This window comes from Mustela nivalis (genome assembly GCF_964662115.1).
Source record: "Mustela nivalis genome assembly, chromosome: 8".
In the NCBI taxonomy this organism is placed as follows: domain Eukaryota; kingdom Metazoa; phylum Chordata; class Mammalia; order Carnivora; family Mustelidae; genus Mustela; species Mustela nivalis.
The window spans coordinates 79,887,647-79,904,807 of record NC_139027.1 but is presented as its reverse complement, the minus strand read 5'-3'; the positions used below and the strand labels follow the sequence as shown (position 1 = coordinate 79,904,807).

The window sequence follows — 17,161 nt, the reverse complement described above, 5'->3', positions numbered from 1 at the left end:
GTTCTAGGGATCTAATAAAATATTTTTATGATAGATTACATGTCTATTTAAAATTGGGAACTTGTGAATGATACATCAGCCATAGGAAGACCCCCTTGGTTTCCTGACACTGTGTTATACAGATATTTAGAATCAATCATCTTTACTGTCACTAGCACCTAATGAATTATAGAACTATAGAGTTCAAATAATTCATAATTTTTAACATCTTCCTCTAACTTAAGCTTAATCTAATGTAGAGCTTTCAGCATGGTAAGTTAGAGAAATGTCCCCCAAAATGGGTATTTTTTCATGTCTAGCTGACATTTTTTATATAGTAAGTGTTAATTAATTTTTTTTGAATAGAAATATACTTTTAAACACTTGAATTGTTTTTAATATCCAGAACTTCTGTGGAACTTAGAATTTTAATTCCAACAGTTACTGTTTAGGCAACTCATTTAAATTTTCTAAGCCTCATTTCTCCATTGAAGACAGGCATTTATCTGTAAAATGAACAGAAGAATGTTTATGGCACACAGATTTTGTTTCATTTTTATATTTGCATGTTCATTTATTAAAATTCTGTGTTTTTCATAAATAAAGGCTACATAACAGTTTGTTGAGAGAGATAATAAAATAACAAACTTTCTTTACAAACTTTCCAGCACCAAAACAGTTGCTCAGTATTACTATTAATATGATTCCCATTGTTATACTCTACAACCACAAAGAACATTTTAAGTCCCAGGCTTTGAATGGATTTTTATTTTGATTGTTCAAATTGTGGTATGTATATAGGCTAAATTTTGAAAGGAATGAGAAGAAATTTAAAAAATCATTTGCCATGTATTTTTAAAGTACTTGGAATATTATTTTCAGTGCCACCTCTGTGCCAGGCAGTGTTCTAAGTGCTGGAAATACAGTTTTACAGAAAGTAGATACAGGTTCTCTTCTGGGGTGCTAACCATTCAATGGATGTTTCAGATTTATGTAAGAAATGTGATTGGAGGGAGAGTGTGGATTCCATGTAGGACATAGGTCACGACTTGGGTCCCTTGAGGGTGCCAGGGAAAGTTTTCGTGAGGGAAGCATCACTAAATTGAGACTTTGAGGATTAGGAGGAGATAGGCAGGTGGAGAGCATACCCCTGGACTCAAAGAGAGGCCATAATGTAGAGACTGAGGGAGATTTGAGCTGACATTGGAAAGATAAGCAGCGACCAGGTCCTGCAGGGTCATGGATTCTGGATTTGGATTCTGTCCAAGGGAAGGTGGAGCATTACAGTGACATGATCAAAGTGCTATTTTAGGAAACACCCCTTCACTGGGGAAAAGCAAATGGCAGGAAGAACAACTGGGTGGCCCTACAGGAGGCACTGTGAAGGACTAGGAGAGAGCCACTGGTGGACTGGACTGAGGAGGTGGCAGGGGAGAAGGAGACAGACAGTTGAACAAATTTGAGTGATATTGACAGGACTGAGGGATTGACTGGATGCCCTTGTTTCTGACCCAAGCAACTGTGTGGGTAATGGTGCCATCCACCCACATAGGCAGGAGACTGAAGGCAGATGCTGGGCTCAGGGAGTGGCAGTAAGCTGTGTAGAGTTGCTGGGCTCTGTATACTGTGGGAAACATGACTTGAAAAGATCAGGTGGATAGTTTGATAATTGGATCTGGAGGTGAGAAGAGAGATTTGGGTAAATCTTGGAGCCTTGCATATCACTAAGGTAAAAATGGCACCTGAGGCAAGGAATGAATGACATCACCAGGAAGACTGTCACATGAGAAGAGACCAGGCTTAGGCAACAAGGTCTTACCCAGAACCCTGAGTGGCAGTGGATTCTAAAGGAGTGGCATAAAAGTAGAGACAAGCATAGCACACTCAGGAGTAGCCCAAAAGGCAGTAGGTGAATCACAAATACAGATGTCCATAGAGCCTAGGGAAGAAAGCTTCTTAAGAGGCAATGGTAGCTGTGTGGGAGTTTGGGGAGTGAAATATATCCATTGACTGCCTAGTGGGGAAGTTGTGACCTTGCTGTGAAGAGCAGAGCCAGATCACATGTGTTTAGGAAAACCAGGAATCAGAGAGAGACAGCAAGTATAAGTGGCTCTGCAGAAAATGGTGGCTGATGGAGAGCAACAGCCAGAAGGGGGCAGAGGGTCAGGAAGGACTTGTCGTTTTCATTTTTAGAAGATAGGAGGGCCTTGAATGGGTTTATTAGCTGATGAAAGAAACCCAGTGGAGACCAAGAGGCGACTAAGTAGAGGAAAGTAGCATCTGTGGGAAAGTGGAGTTGGGGGCAATAGGCTTCAGAGTCCAAATGGGAGAGTTAGCTTGGGGAGGAGAAAAGAAGCAGGGATGGGGGTGCAGGATGTAAGGCCTGAGGTGGCAGGTGAGGTAAGAAAGGTTGGAGGATGGGAGCTGGGGAGCATCTGCCCACTGGCTTCTGTTTCCCTGTGACTGAGGACGGAGTCCAGGTCTCATACTCCAGACTTGCATTCCTGGTGACATAGAGCTCCATCCTCTCAGTGGTTCTGTGTTCTCCTGCAGACACTGAGGATTTAACATCGTACCTTCCTCCTCCCTCCTCCCTTTACCCATCAAGACGCTAGCTAAGCCGATAGACTGCCCTGTACGAAAATAGGTCATTCTCATCTTCAAAACAGGATCTCTTTCCCTCTCAGATAAATTAATAGGTCTATTATCGTAGCTGCCATTGTGTTTCCTACTTGGAAGACCCTAATGGTTGGTCTGTCAGATTGCTTGGACATCAGAAGGTATTTGAGGACACACATATTCCTTTAATTCTCTCTTTTCTTAAAGGTGGCTCTGTTTGCTTTCATTCTAGTTTGGGGTTAGTTCCGTACCCCCACAGGTAAATTAATTCAGTTCAGCAGATGCAAGTGGCTCAAGTTAATTCTTAACTCCTTTTCAGAAATCCCATTTCAACCAGGGACTGCATGTCATTAGTGGTTCTGGGAGGAAAAGAAGTTGAACAGTTGGATGCAGGGAGAACAGGAGCCATTCTTTAATGGCTGGTGTTCAGGGTCTTTAGGCTTTCTGTGTCCAGAAGCCTGACCCAACTGATAGCAGGAAGTTATATGAGAGGACTCTGCCACCCTCTGCCCTCTGGTGTAAGGCATCACATCCGTGACCCTAAGTGGCTAAACAGGGATTGTACGGAAGGGCATCATAGTTAAAACATAAGCATGCTATTAAATGTGACTCCTCCTTGTATATGGCTTTACAATTCCTAGGGGTGGAAGTTTAGAAACCGATGCTATAAAATAAAAATGAAATTTAACTGAGCAGTTGGTAGAGGAAAAGTACTTTATTGGCTCTAACATCAAAGTCCTGGGAGTAAGCAACCTTTTAATAATGGACACTGTGATTGATGCCAGCTTTGTGCTGCTGTTGGCTAGAAGTGAACTCTTTGAAATAGCATAGTAGGGGCTTTACAGGTGGGTCTCATTTGGTTAGGTTACTACTGCTTTTGTGAAGCTCTGCTGCATCTTTATATTCTAACAAGGAGAAGATGGCAAATCAGAGTAATTGCTTCATCCCAAGGCGCTTTTATATTGTAAAGGAAAAAGGTCATGTTAAGAAACTCGAATTAACTTCTCTGTTTATACTATGCAGAAAGCCTCTTTGAAAGCTGCTTGTCATACAACCTGGTGGTTTATTTATAATGGAACAATTCCATTAGAACCTGACACTTGTTCTCATGGCACCAAGACTTAAGATCCCTCAGGAAAAGCATTTAACCCTTGGAAATGCAAAGCTGTCATTTATCTGTCATCTCTCTAAAAACTCACTGGAGGGTATTTACAAAAGAGAGTTGGAGCAGTCATCATTTCCACTGAGTTAGAAATGGAGTTTGGATTCACTAAATGATCAGCAGAGAACTAATGAATGTCCAGCACCATGTTGCAGAAGTATCTTTTCTTTGTTGGTGTGATTATGGTATTCCCTATTTTTTAAGGAATTCATTGTACAGAATTCTGGGACTGGAGTGTAGTTAATTTGCTAGTGCGGACTCATTTGAATTGCTGATCCCCGTTGTTGTTTTTTGTTTGTTTGTTTGTTTGTTTGTTTTAGAAGAATTCTTAGAGTTAACACTTATCAACCAAGGAGACTGAGCAGATCTTAGAAGAAAGAACTGAAATTGTCATGATCTGAAAATTAACACCCTTCTGCCTGACATTTACTAGCAAAAGATGGGGATACCATTTGTCAAAGCCTGCCAGTGAGCAGGTTCCCCAGGAAGCCAGAGGAGCAGAGTCTAAGAATTCAGTTTCTGATGACAGGCTGTCTGCCTTTGGACCCCAGCATTGTTGCTCACAGGCTGTGAGGCTTGCACAAGTTAGTTAACCTCAGAGCCTCTTATTTCTTTACTGGTGGAGGGGGATAACGTCTCTTGGGGTTTTGAAAACTACTCAGTGAAATAATGCACGTAAAGATCTTCATTCAGTGGCTGTGTATAGTAGTAAAGGGTTGTTGGTATTAGCAAAATTTATTTTGGGCCTGATGGGCTCGGGACGATGTTATAGATGATCCCAAAATGTTATTTTTCTTTGGAATATTTGTGGGCTAAATTTGTCTGTGGGTGTTCATTATTTTGTGACTTTCTTCTGTTTTTTACTTTTACTGAAGCTGGGGTATAGGACAAGTGATTCTGGCATAAACCACCCCCAGTTCTTTTCCCATTCTTGTAGAACAGATCGGCAGTCCAGAGGCAGAGATCTGTAAATGCTCTCAAAGAGAATTTCAAGATGAAATTAAAATTGACATCACCTTTTTGATCAGAGACAAACAAGTAGGGTTGGACTGACCTTTCCAAGGTATCTGTGGTAGAAATAATATTGGGGGTCATACTTACAAAGCTGATGGCAAAGCCAGTAGTATAATGCTGTTGGGGGAAAACGGAGTAAAGAGGTGTGAGAATGGAATTACTTGACTCTACAAGAAAAGCCTAGTAAAAGTGAGCAGGCAGAGTGATGTTCTTCAGGATTTAAGGGTTTGTTTTATGCACTGTTGACCAGTCCTCATTCCTCAACAGATCTTTAACTACCAGCCTCACCACTGTTCTCACCAGCACCACCACCATGCCATCACTAACGCTCCTACCACCACCATCGCTCCCATGACCACCACCCCCATGACCGTCATTACCAGCCCCCTTCAACATCCCAACCCCTCTTACTGCCACCACTCCCACTACCCCCTTACTCCCCTCCCACGCCCCCATCATCACCGCCATTACCTCCATCATCCCCCACCCCCTACCTCCTTCCTCATTACCCCCCCTACCACCATCACCCTCCTGCACCCTACCCCTCAGTACCAGCACCATGTCTACAACCATTCAGGGCATTGAAGGACTCCGGTTGGGGGATCCTTGTTTCTTTACCAAGCTGTGATTCCAACCCACCTTGTGTCTGTCTGACTTGCTTCTTTTATCTGCTCACTCTCTGACCACCTTCCTGTCTTTCAGTCTCCCAGCTCTGTCTAAAGATTAAGAAAGGAATTCGTATACTTCAACAGTCTTGCTTTTCTCTGACTGAAGAAGGGATTACTGATGTTTTATCATTTGCTTTATAAATAAAGAGAGATGATAATTAGTTTGACTCATAAAGCAATTGTTATAATTTTGCAGTGTTTGGTTAAGTTTCTTTAATTACACACAGTTGTTGATGTTGTTGCTCCAAAGAACAGGAAAGTTTCTCTCTACCTAGTGCTTTTTTTCCTGTTCGCCCCTGTGGCTGCCAGTGCACACTCCAGGGGCAGGTTAGCATTTTGTCTAAGGACTGTGAGTGCCTGAAAAGATTGTTTTCTCTGTGCTCAAGGTGTTCAAGGCCCATCCTGATGCAAACTGTAAAGAAAGGAATAGGGTGTCTTTTATTCCTCCCTGCCACCACCCTTCATTTATTTACTCCAAATCAAACCTGCTCTACAAAGGGATCAGCTAAACTTATTTAGGGTAAGGAAGCAATAAAGGGTAGCAGTGGAGCAAACCAAACAAATGATAATTTAAGTGTGGAATTCCAGCTGGTTAAAGACCTGGGCTGGTGTGGGGAGGGCAGAGGTCACCCCTCCAACTACTCTCAAAGGCCACTTAATAGTAATTTGCGTGTCTTGTACTTTTAAGTCCTTCTTCCCTCCACTGTCCTCTACCTGCCCTTCCTCAAGACCCAGCTCAAATGAAGTCTTTTGCAGGGAGCGCTCTGGATTCCCTGTGCTCCCTTCTACAGTGCCCCAACCACATGCTGTCAACATGCTCTTTTAGAATGGGCCCCTTCCCTCTTTCCCTGTCCCCTGAACCACAGCTTCTCAGCAGAAGAAAAGGCTGCTCACAGCCCTCGTTGTCTCCCCTGCCTCAACATCTTGGCTTTCAGGAAATCATTGTGGACTGAAGTGAATTGTATTTCTGCTGTATGAAGGGGAGAATAGTTTTTAGCCATGGAGAACATGGTAACTTTCTCCAAAAGATTGGTAAGAGGTGGTTCTCTCTCTCTTCCTTGAACTGGCTTGTTTTTCAGACCTCAACTCTGGAGAGTACATGCCAGTAGGTAGGATAGTTGTGTGTGTGTGTGTGTGTGTGTGTGTGTGTGTGTGTGTGTGTGTGGTGTGTTTAAAGAAGAACACATTTAGACAGTTCTAGTTAAGGGGTGCAATTAGCTATATATACCCTTGGCTGAAAGCCTCCTCCTTGGGAAATGCAGTTTGTTGGCAGCTAATGTTCAGATGTAAACAGGCCGCACATGGATGAGTGCTGGAGAACAGGTAGAAGGTAGTCCCTCTTGGCCAGCCAGGCCTTCTGGGTCAAACCTAGGCTCCGTTGAGCGGGCAGTTCCACCAGCTCCAGCACCTGTCCCCCACAGTAGGGCTGTGTAGGACAGTGAACGGAAGAAGGACTTAAAAGTACAAGACACGCAAATTACTATATGGGCAGAGACAAGAACAGGCTGAGGGATGGGTAGGATTTGATGAAAATGGTGTTACTAGGGGCGCCTGGGTGGCTCAGTGGGTTAAAGCCTCTGCCTTCAGCTCAGGTCATGATCCCAGGGTCCTGGGATCGAGCCCTGCATCGGGCTCTCTACTTAGTGGGGAGCCTGCTTCCCCCTGCCTCTCTGCCTACTTGTGATTTCTCTCTCTGTCAAATAAATAAATAAAAATATTTTTTAAAAAATGGTGTTACTAGCAGCCCAAGCTGGCTTATTACTTCAGACTCTGTAATTTTTAAAGCCATTCATCTGTGCTGTAGTCTACTCTTCTGTATTAGGAGGATATCCTTTTATCTTGTAGACTGTGGAAAGAAATTGATTTTTGTCTTTTGTTTTTTGGGGACTGTAAACAATTTTAACAACCCAGACTTTATTCTAGAATTCTTCTTTTAGATCTTTCTGAATGCAAAGTAGCTTCCCTATGTCTCATTTGTCCTGTTTTGCTTTTGAGAGCCTCACATTTACTGTTTATTGATAGTGGGAGCTTGTAGACATCAGGGTTTTAGGAAGTGTGCCCATCTCTCGCTCCTGGGTCGCTCCTCTTCCATGGGTTGGCACTGCAGTCCCTTCTACATGATGACTTCTTTTTGACATTGTTTTGGTGATTGAACTCTTACCGTAAGTTCCTTGATCTTTAAAAATGTTAGTCCTGGGGGCACCTGGGTGGCTCAGTGGGTTAAAGCCTCTGCCTTCAGCTCAGGTCATGATCCCAGGGTCCTGGGATTGAGCCCCACATTGGGCTCTCTGCTCAGCAGGGACCCTGTTTCCTCTTCTCTCTCTCTGCCTGCCTCTCTGCCTACTTGCAATCTCTGTCTATCAAATAAATAAATAAATAAAATCTTAAAAAAAAAAAACACAAAAAAAGGTAGCCCTGCAGTGATACCCACCATCTTTGTCTTTCTCCAAGGGACATTGTAAGGATAATTAAGGGACCTATGTATAAAATGTTTTGAGCTCAGTGGAAGGGAGAAACCATCTGACTCAAAAGTTTTACTATTATTTAGTCTCATACTGTTACCATGTGATCAAGAATACATTAATTGGAAATGGTGATAATTTCATGTTTGGAATTCTATTCCTACCTAATCAGCATAATTAGCTTTGGCCTGAACCCTACCCTTACCTCATTTTATAGATTAAAAACAAATAAAAGGAAATGATCCGAACTGTTTTTACTACATTTTTCATTGGCTTTTTTTTTTTAATTCTAAAAATAAATAAGTCTTTTAAAGGGAGTTGATTAAAAAGGTTCATTTCCTGGGAATGTTATGCATCTGCAATAAATAATAAATAATATTGTAGCAGTTGGCTGCCTCCACTTTCATACAAAATAAATAAATACATTTGGTGACATACATTTGAGGAGTGTGATTCTTATAATTTTCACGGAAATAAGGAATAACTTTACAGATGATAGAGATTTTACCATCTGCTAGTAACAACAACAAAAATAACACAGCTCATAAGATGAGGCTCTTACTGAGTCTAACATATATATTGGCATGCCAGGAATTTTCTACAACTTTAGTCAACCATCTCCAGGGAAGCTGACCTGACTTTCAGCCTTTGTTTCTAAAGCAAATGGCATGGTCTTTACATTGCTTGAATGGCAGAGAAGGGAAGAGGACTGAGTTTTAATGGTGAGAGATCAAGAGAAAGGCACTCTCTGGAATTGTAAGTATCTGCACAGATTTCACTGGTAATTAGTGGAATGGTGACTCACTGTCGAGAAGATACTGTCTTTATGCGTTAAAACATTTAGTGTTGGTAGAAAAGATAAGAGTTTCAGGTGCTTAGAGAAAGATGGCAGGTGGCAAGTCCAGACTTTCTCTACAATGACATTTGTTTTAAGCAGATGACATTTTAGTTTCCAAGGCCTGATGTGACAGGTGGGAGTTGTGGTTCTAGTGGAGGAGAGGGAGTCAGGTGGGTCACCATCGGCAAGAGTTAAATGTTCAGTGAAGGTGACAGAGCTGCCTTCCAAGGAAGGAAAAGAGAAACCAAAGGGAAGGCATTGAAGAAGTACTGGCTCTCTCTTTGGGTTTCCTTTGCTCTATTCTGGAGAAGGTGGGGATGGTTGTCATTTTTGGTCTTTCTGGTTTCATCTGGTGGCATGGAGGGTACTGCAGGCACAAGCATCATGGCAATCCCATAAAAGATGACCAGTGCAGTTCTATTAGGAGGCTATATGTGGGTGGTCCTGGGGGTGTTCAGTCCTTCTTAGTATGAGAAGCTATAGTCTGGGTGTGAGGCAGAGCCTTGTTGGAGAGCTTTAGCAGCAGGGGTGTGTATCTTGGAGTGCTTTTGGTTACCTTTAAGTGGATTGGGGAATGAGGCAGATTTAACTAAAGAAGAGCAGCTTTCCTCTCACCTCCAGCTTCCCCATATTTTGAAGTGATTCTTACTGTAACCCTGACCTTGAAAGTGTAGCAAGTTTAATAGCTGCCTAATTGATGATGGCTTTTAGTCTAATGCTAAACATCTTCACCACGGGGGGAAGTAGGTAGAGTTTATGAATTTGTTTTCATTGCTAAACTCTACATGGTTCCTCCTTTTTTGGTTACACCTCCTATTTGGACCTTGTTTGGACCCTGATGTCCTATGTCTTTCCCCTTGGCCTTTGGCAGAAGGGCTGACGAGCTCATCATGCATGTTCAGATACTAAGGGCTGATCAGGTTAAATTGTTTCCCCTTCTTGTGGTGTCTACATTTCTTTCAGGGGTGAAGACATCTTAAACCAGAGGAATGACTCTCTAGTTGTGGAATTTCAGTCATCAGCCAGCAGATGCAGGAGGTACTATTTTGGGCATGGGGACCTCTCAGAAGCCCTGCAATCATCCTTAATGACCACCTGCCTGCTCCATGTCACATAAGGCCACTTCACGCATCACACCAGTTTTGTGTGTATGGTTGGTTTGACTTGCCCGAGGATAGCGAGCATGTTTGTGGAAATCTCTGTGCATGGAGTTCTGCACACTAGATGCTTCCCAGATGTCCGCATGTGTCGGAGAGGGGAAGAAAGGCAGTGCATGCAATGCAAGCTTATTTTTTTGACTGCAGATGCTGGTATTGGCCCCAAAGGGAGCAAGTTCATACTAAAACTCAAATCCACTTCTTGGTTAAAGCTCACTTCATGCCCATCCACAGCATGAGTTGTGTGTCATCAGAGTGGTCTCCATTTGAAATCCATGGAATGTTCATGAAAGATCTGGGGTTTCATACCGCAAATGTTCACAAGCAGGGCAGGACCATTTTAGCCTCTTCATTTAGCCTCTTCTTTGAACTGGAAGACTGGTTCTGGGAATAAGACTGTCATTTTCATTTTCTGCCTCCCTTCTGCCAGTTGCCATCACCATAGCCACCCAGAGAATTCGTAGTGATGGCGATGTTGGAGCTGTGAGCCTCTCAGTTGGTAAGGCTGTGGCTGCAGCCTCGGTTTATGTCAAGGTCACTGGTTGGATTCCCCAATCTAATAACTTTGGGTAATGTACTAAAGATGAATTAAAATGCTAATAGGTGACATGTTCTGGGTATTTTAACATTGCCTAATCTTAAATTTAAATGAAATGCCTTAGGTGTTCTCACAGCCTCGCTGGAAGTGCATTTAGCATTGCCCCTTAGCGAGTTTAAAGTATATTCTGTCCACCCGGACAGAGCTAGAAGGATAAGCAGTATTTGTTTTATGATCATTTTATTTGTGTCCTCTACAGCTACATGACACGATATCCTCTCTTGTACTCGAGATAGCAATTTAGCTAAAACAAAACAAGATGAAACAGAATCTCACTCTTTTCATATGTTTCGGTGAACCCACAGCTCCTTTCATTATTAACAACATTTAAAAGCAATACATTGGAGTCTGGGCACCTATAGCTCTTCCAAAGCCATTTTGTAGATTACCTTCATGTTTAAACCTTACAATGCCATTTAACATCCCTGTTTTATAATGAAGACACTGGGGTGCAGAGAGATGGTGTGGCTTTTCCATCATCATATTGCTGGTATGGGAGAATCACAGTCAGTAGGCAGCTGTCCTACCTCCCAGCTCAGGTGTCTATACAGTAGACCAGGTGGGGGCTCAAAGCAAAACAAGGTCACTTAAACCAAATGCTTCTGCTAGGAAATGAAGACAATGCTCATTCTAAGGGGCACATCAGTTCTCCGCTGAAGCCAGATTTCTTTATATACTGAGCTGAAAAAACAAGTGTATTTCCTTCCTTCAGTAAACGGGTCACTTCCTTATTATTAGTTGAATTAGCCCTTTTACTTTCTCCTTATGAGGGGGAAGGAACATTATTTCTCTCTTAGTCCTCCCAGTTATCTGGTGTCTGGTCACTTCATAATTGTATTTTGGGAGAATAGATATTAATTTTCTTTAACAAAAAGGCTGAGATCCTTGATGACACACCATAATTCAATTTCCGTTCTCTCCCTTCGTTGCCTGCACCCCTTCCTCCTGGCACATTTTTCATAGTTAGGAGGAGTGATAGTGTCAAATGTATCAGAAGGAAGAATTGATTCAGTAGTAGTTTGACGACTTGACTGATTAACAGAGATCAGAAGAAGGCTCATAACTGTGAAAACCATTGCAGCATGGAGTTTTAACAGCTCTTTAGGGAGCTAGTTAATGAAAGAATCACTACAGAAACAGCCATGCAAAAGAAAAAAAAGAAAGAAAGAAAGGCAAGAACAGGAGCATTTCCATATAACACTCAGAGGCTTTGTCATAAGGGGAAAATATGCTCATAATTTCTATTTACACTTTGCTGTAATTACCGTCTGCCTTAAGATTACTTTCAGTCTTCTCCTGTCAAAGTTGCTTAGATATTTCCTGTCTTACATATCAGGCAAAGTGGTCTAGTACTGGTTGGAACTTGCCCTAAGGGTTTTTTTTTTGCTCCTGAAGAATGTAATTATCAGACACCCAAGCTCCTACTGCTTGATTATACTGGCTCTAATCTGATCCTTGTTCTCCCTATCACGGCCATTCGTCCATGACCCAGACTTCTGTGCTCAGGTGAATGTTCCACTGAGCTTTAGCCTTTAACTTTTTCCTATGTGGTTGTTCTCTTTTCTTTCTCCTGATGCAGTGTTTATGAACCAGACAGAAATGTGTTACGGAGGAAAGAACGAGAAAGAAGAAATCAGGAAACTCAGCAAGATGATGGCACGTTTAATTCGAGTTACTCCCTCTTCAGTGAACCTTACAAGGTAGATGGTTTTCAGTTGTTCATCTTCTCCCTCACTTGCACCTCTCCCCCTGTGATGGCAATCTCTCCTGGAAGAGTCGACCAACCAAACTTCAGTTGCTTTTCTGCCTGTTCAGCTCAGGAAGGCAACTCAGACACTCAGAATGAGGTCTTCTCCCACAAATCTTGGCATCCAGTTCACACGACTTGACTGCCTGTTCCTTCAGTAAAATGTAGCTTTTGCTTAATAACGAGAGCTGCTTGCTGTGATTTTTATCCATAGTGTAGACTTCATTTCTGCATTGATTTTCAAAGCCAATGCCACTTGTAATTTTTTTTAAAATCTACACTATTAGGAAATAAAAAGAGGTTGGGTAACCTATTTGCCACACATGGGTCATGCTGCAGTCAGGCTACCTGATGGGGTAATGAGAAAAAAACTGCTGGATTGTTTCTCACTTACACCAAAGGCCAGAGATACAAGCTGTCTCCCAAAGCAAAAGGCCTGAGATTTCACTGAGGCCTGCACAGAACCTTGGGTAGTTTAGGCAGGTGGCTCCTTGCACATCAAGCCCTGTGTGCATTTTAAGTTGTATGCTGACTTCTTCTGCCTATCCCTCTGGGTTTCTGGCAAGAATCATTATATATTTAGAAATTGTCAGCAGAACAATTTGAGCCAAATTTGAATTTTCAAGAAAAGCTTCCAAAGGGACTATAAAAAAGAGAAGAAATCCCAATCCTGGAAAGCCTCAATCCCAACAGTTTTGCAAAGCTGCGGTGGTTGTTTCCCTGATATCCGTAGCGGCATCACACTGCCACGGGTAGGTTCCCTTTTGATGCAGTCTGAGGCTCTTAACAGCTTCCTGGTCCTGGTGCGATGCAGTGTGGACAGACTTCAGAGATGGCGACTTTGATTTCATCTCCCAGCTCTCATTCTGAACGTGACAGTCCTGACTCTGTGAGCCATCAAGGTACCTCCCCGTGGTCTCCTGTGTTTCTCTTCTCTCTAACAACAGGGTGCTTGTTGTGTTTTTCTTTCTCCAGACGAACAAGGGGGATGAGCTCTCCAACAGGATCCAGAATACTTTAGGCAATTACGATGAAATGAAAGACTTTTTAACTGATAGATCTAATCAGAGTCATCTCGTGGGTGTTCCCAAACCTGGGGTTCCTCAGGCTCCTGTGAACAAGATCGATGAACATTTTGTTGCAGATTCAAGAGCCCAGACCCAGCCCTCATCTGTCTGTAGCACAGCTTCTTCCACACCAGCAGCTGTCCCCACGCAACAGAGTAAGAGGGGCACCATGGGCTGGCAGAAGGCTGGGCACCCGCCATCGGATGGCCAACAGAGAGCAAGTAAGCACGGACACAGATTGCTTGATTTGAACAGATCTGCTAACCCAAAGAACCATAATAAAAAACCTAACCAGTCTGTGTCCAGCCCCTCATCCTCATCTTCCTCTTCTTCTTCCTCTTCTTCTTCCTCTTCTTCTTCTTCCAACTCAGCACAACAAGGCTCTCTCAGGACCTTGCTTGGAGATGGTGTTGGCAGACAGCAGTCACGAGCCAAACAAGTGTGCAATGTAGAGGTGGGTCTTCAGACCCAGGAAAGGCCACCTGCTATGGCAGCCAAGCACAGCAGCAGCGGACACTGTGTTCAGAATTTTCCTCCATCCCTGGCTTCAAAACCCAGTCTGGTCCAGCAAAAACCCACCGCATATGTGCGGCCGATGGACGGCCAAGATCAGGCTCCTGATGAGTCTCCAAAACTTAAATCATCCACAGAAACCAGTGTGCACTGCACGTCGTACAGGGGAGTCCCAGCCACCAAGCCAGAGTCCGCCAGAGCCAAGACCAAGCTTTCCAAGTTCAGCATCCCCAAACAAGGAGAGGTGAGTCTCTTGTCAATGCCAACTACATACATCTGAGTAGTTCTCAGTGATGACTCGGCAGTTATAAATCCAGTGCCCATGTTTCTTAATTTTCAGTGTGTGAACGACTTCATGTGGTAGGATTTGTAGCCATTGCTAAAGGAGGTTATACACATAAATAATGATTTCTTAAAATACCAAATTGATTATCACCATTTTTTTTTAAGTTCCAACATATTTGGTTATGTGTCTGTGTTCATCCGGGAAGGAATTTCCTTCAATACAGTTCAAGGGATTTTGTGTGTGTGTGTGTGTGTGTGTGTGTGTGTGTGTGTGTGTGTGTGTGAATGGGTCAGTGTCGACATGGATATTATATATTAAGAGTAGAAGTATTGTAAAAAAGAGGTTAATTTTTATGTAAAAGAGTTCAAAAGTTTAACATTTTTGTCAGTTTTGAAATGTTCCAAGACATAAAGGAAACCTTAAAATGATTTTTAAAGTAATTGTTAAATGACTCAGTATTGAATATGGTGAATAGTCAAATGTATCAGATGTCTCATCCATATTGTAATACCTAAAATTCAGGTTAACTGATGTTAATCAAGTAAGGACTCGCCTTGTCCTGTGAAAATAATCTTAGGTTATATGAAGAGAGTGAAATCTTTTAGTTCAGATTCTTGCATCTTAAATTTAATCTGAAGTGTTTATTTATTGCATTACAAAATGTGTAGACTAGATGTGTGGAATATGAGAACTCAAAAAGGCAAATCACATAATCACAGAGGAAGCAAAGAGTCTAGTCTACTTGAACAGTAAATCTGGATGGAAAATGAAGTCTTGTTTTAGAGAAGCACATTTCCTCCTATATTCCAAATTGATGGCACTTGTCAAGAGCATATGAAAAAGCATACATGCACATTTTTTGTTTGTTTGTTTTGCTATGATGTGGTATACTAACCAACATAAAATGTGAATTCTAGAGCATTGGACTTAGGAACCATTCAGTTTCTTTTTCCTTTTTGACATACTCGGTTTTAAAGATGGAATAATACTGTGGCTAGCATATTCTTTGTATCTTAATTTGGTTTAATGACCAAATAAAAACACAAATGACTTGATATTTCTTGTTGGAGTCTGACAAGGCTGAACTTAATAATTTATGAGCTGAGCTCTCACCTCAGAAAGCACTGTGCACCAATTGGGAGATCAACATATTGCCCTTAGAGAAGATGTATTTTTTTAAATTCTGAGATGTTTACACAGGTTCTAATGAGGAAACTAAGTGACATGTACATCAGTAACTCCTTTTGATCATTCATTTATGATGGATCCCATAAAGTATTCCTAGGAATTAATAGAAGCAGCATATAATTTCTGCTAGCATTTGTGGTTTGAAAAGTTTGTGGGAAACGCGTATTAATATCCCCTTATAAAACTGAATTTATCAGGCCCTTTGATTTGTGTTATCATCATCAAATGACCTGGCAAATAAAACATGGCTTATCCTTGAACAGAGGTGGCTGTAACTACCAGGAATCCATTATAATTGTAATCCCAATTGATTCCTTGTTAAAATGATTTTTACGTGCCAGAGAAACTTCAAATTTATTAGGTAGTAATTCATTTATTTACTTTATAACCCAATGAGTTGAATAAAGCCCTGGTTAAAAGCCAGTTTTTGATAACCAGTACAGCCTTATGCAGATAACAGTACAGTTTTCATTAGGCTTTTGGGTATGTCATTAATAACATGGACACTTTCAGGATGCCCTTCCAAGACCCCAGATTGGGAATGACACATTGTACTACGGTTCGGTAATCACAGAAAGAGGGAAATGCCTTGGATAGAGAGTCATACCAAGAAAAATTAGAGCTTTTATACAGGAAGTGTTTCATTTCCCCCATGTAATGACATTTAGCCTGTCCACTTGCTTCTTCCTAATACTCTATACTGAAACGTTAAAGAGGCCAATCATGCATTGATAGAAAATAAACCTGGTGATTCACAGACCTGTACCCCTGGGGTTAAAAATATATGTTTATAAAAAATAAAAAAAAATAAAAAATAAAAAAAAAGAAAAGAGGTGAGAAGTGTTGCTTGCAGAACAAAGTTTTAATTGGCAGATCTGCTTTTTGTTTTGTTTTGTTTTCTTGGTGTTTTTATTGTAGGGGAGATAATGCAGTCCTTATTTTAGCAAAAAATTGCATATTATGGAAAATATGATAATGTATATTTTGCAGCACTTGTGTGTTGCTGTCTAGTCTATTATAATAAGAAAATGACTCTTTCCCAGTTAGCAGTAGGATAGTATCTATAAGTTATATTTCCTATCCTTCAGACTCAAAGAGTTTGTTTTTTTGTTTTTGTTTTTGTTTTAAGATTTTATTTATTTATTTGACAGAGAGAGATCACAAGTAGGCAGAGAGGCAGGCAGAGAGAGAGAGGGGGAAGCAGGCTCCCCATTGAGCAGAGAGCCCAATGTGGGGCTCAATCCCAGGACCCCGGGATCATGACCTGAGCAGAGGCTTTAACCCACTGAGCCACCCAGGCACCCCTCAAAGAGTTTTTTTGTTTGCTTGTTTGTTTTACAGTACTCCAAGAGATTAAAAAATATCTTTTGCAGGTATGTCACTCAGTGTTTATAGGGCATCCCTATAAAATCCACAGTCATAGCAGAGAAACTGAAGAATTTTATCAGCTAATCAGGTTTTACTTTTTGAGGGTACATTTGCTTTTATTTTTTGGAGAGAATAAAACAAACATGGCAAATAAGAACTATTATTTTAATTATTATTTTATTATTTTTACTATTGTTTTTTATAAACACAGATAGTACCTAGATGAAAATGTCCTCTTGATAGTACTGACATTAATTTCCAGTGAGGTAGGGAATGCATTTTTTTTAAGGGAAATTTACAGAGGCTGTGAACTAAAGGAACTTTTGTATGACTTGATTATAATTTCCCAGGACATTAGCTTTAGAGCAAGATTTATGCCAGTGTAAAGGATTTGGGGGCTAGAAGGAAGTGTTGGGTAAAAATGATGTAAAGACAAAGGAGATGCAAATATAGCTGCGTATGGCATTGTGGAGGTACAGTACTCATAAGAAATCA

At 41.5% G+C, this 17,161-nt stretch overlaps 1 protein-coding gene across 32 annotated transcripts in view; it reads left to right on the top strand.

Annotated features, from left to right (window-relative positions):
- Window positions 1-17,161, top strand: part of AFF3 (ALF transcription elongation factor 3) — a 571,712-nt gene that overhangs the window by 117,686 nt on the left and 436,865 nt on the right. For 10 of the 32 annotated variants that reach the window (XM_082747049.1, XM_082747043.1, XM_082747054.1 and 7 more), the window contains 3 exons: window positions 12,077-12,197; window positions 13,220-13,532; window positions 13,683-14,068. In XM_082747049.1, the coding sequence (XP_082603175.1) occupies window positions 12,077-12,197; window positions 13,220-13,532; window positions 13,683-14,068 (820 nt within the window). Of the gene's footprint in view, window positions 1-9,705; window positions 9,781-12,076; window positions 12,198-13,219; window positions 14,069-17,161 lie in introns of all 32 variants that reach the window. The other 22 variants (XM_082747033.1, XM_082747060.1, XM_082747035.1 and 19 more) reach the window with 3 other exon arrangements.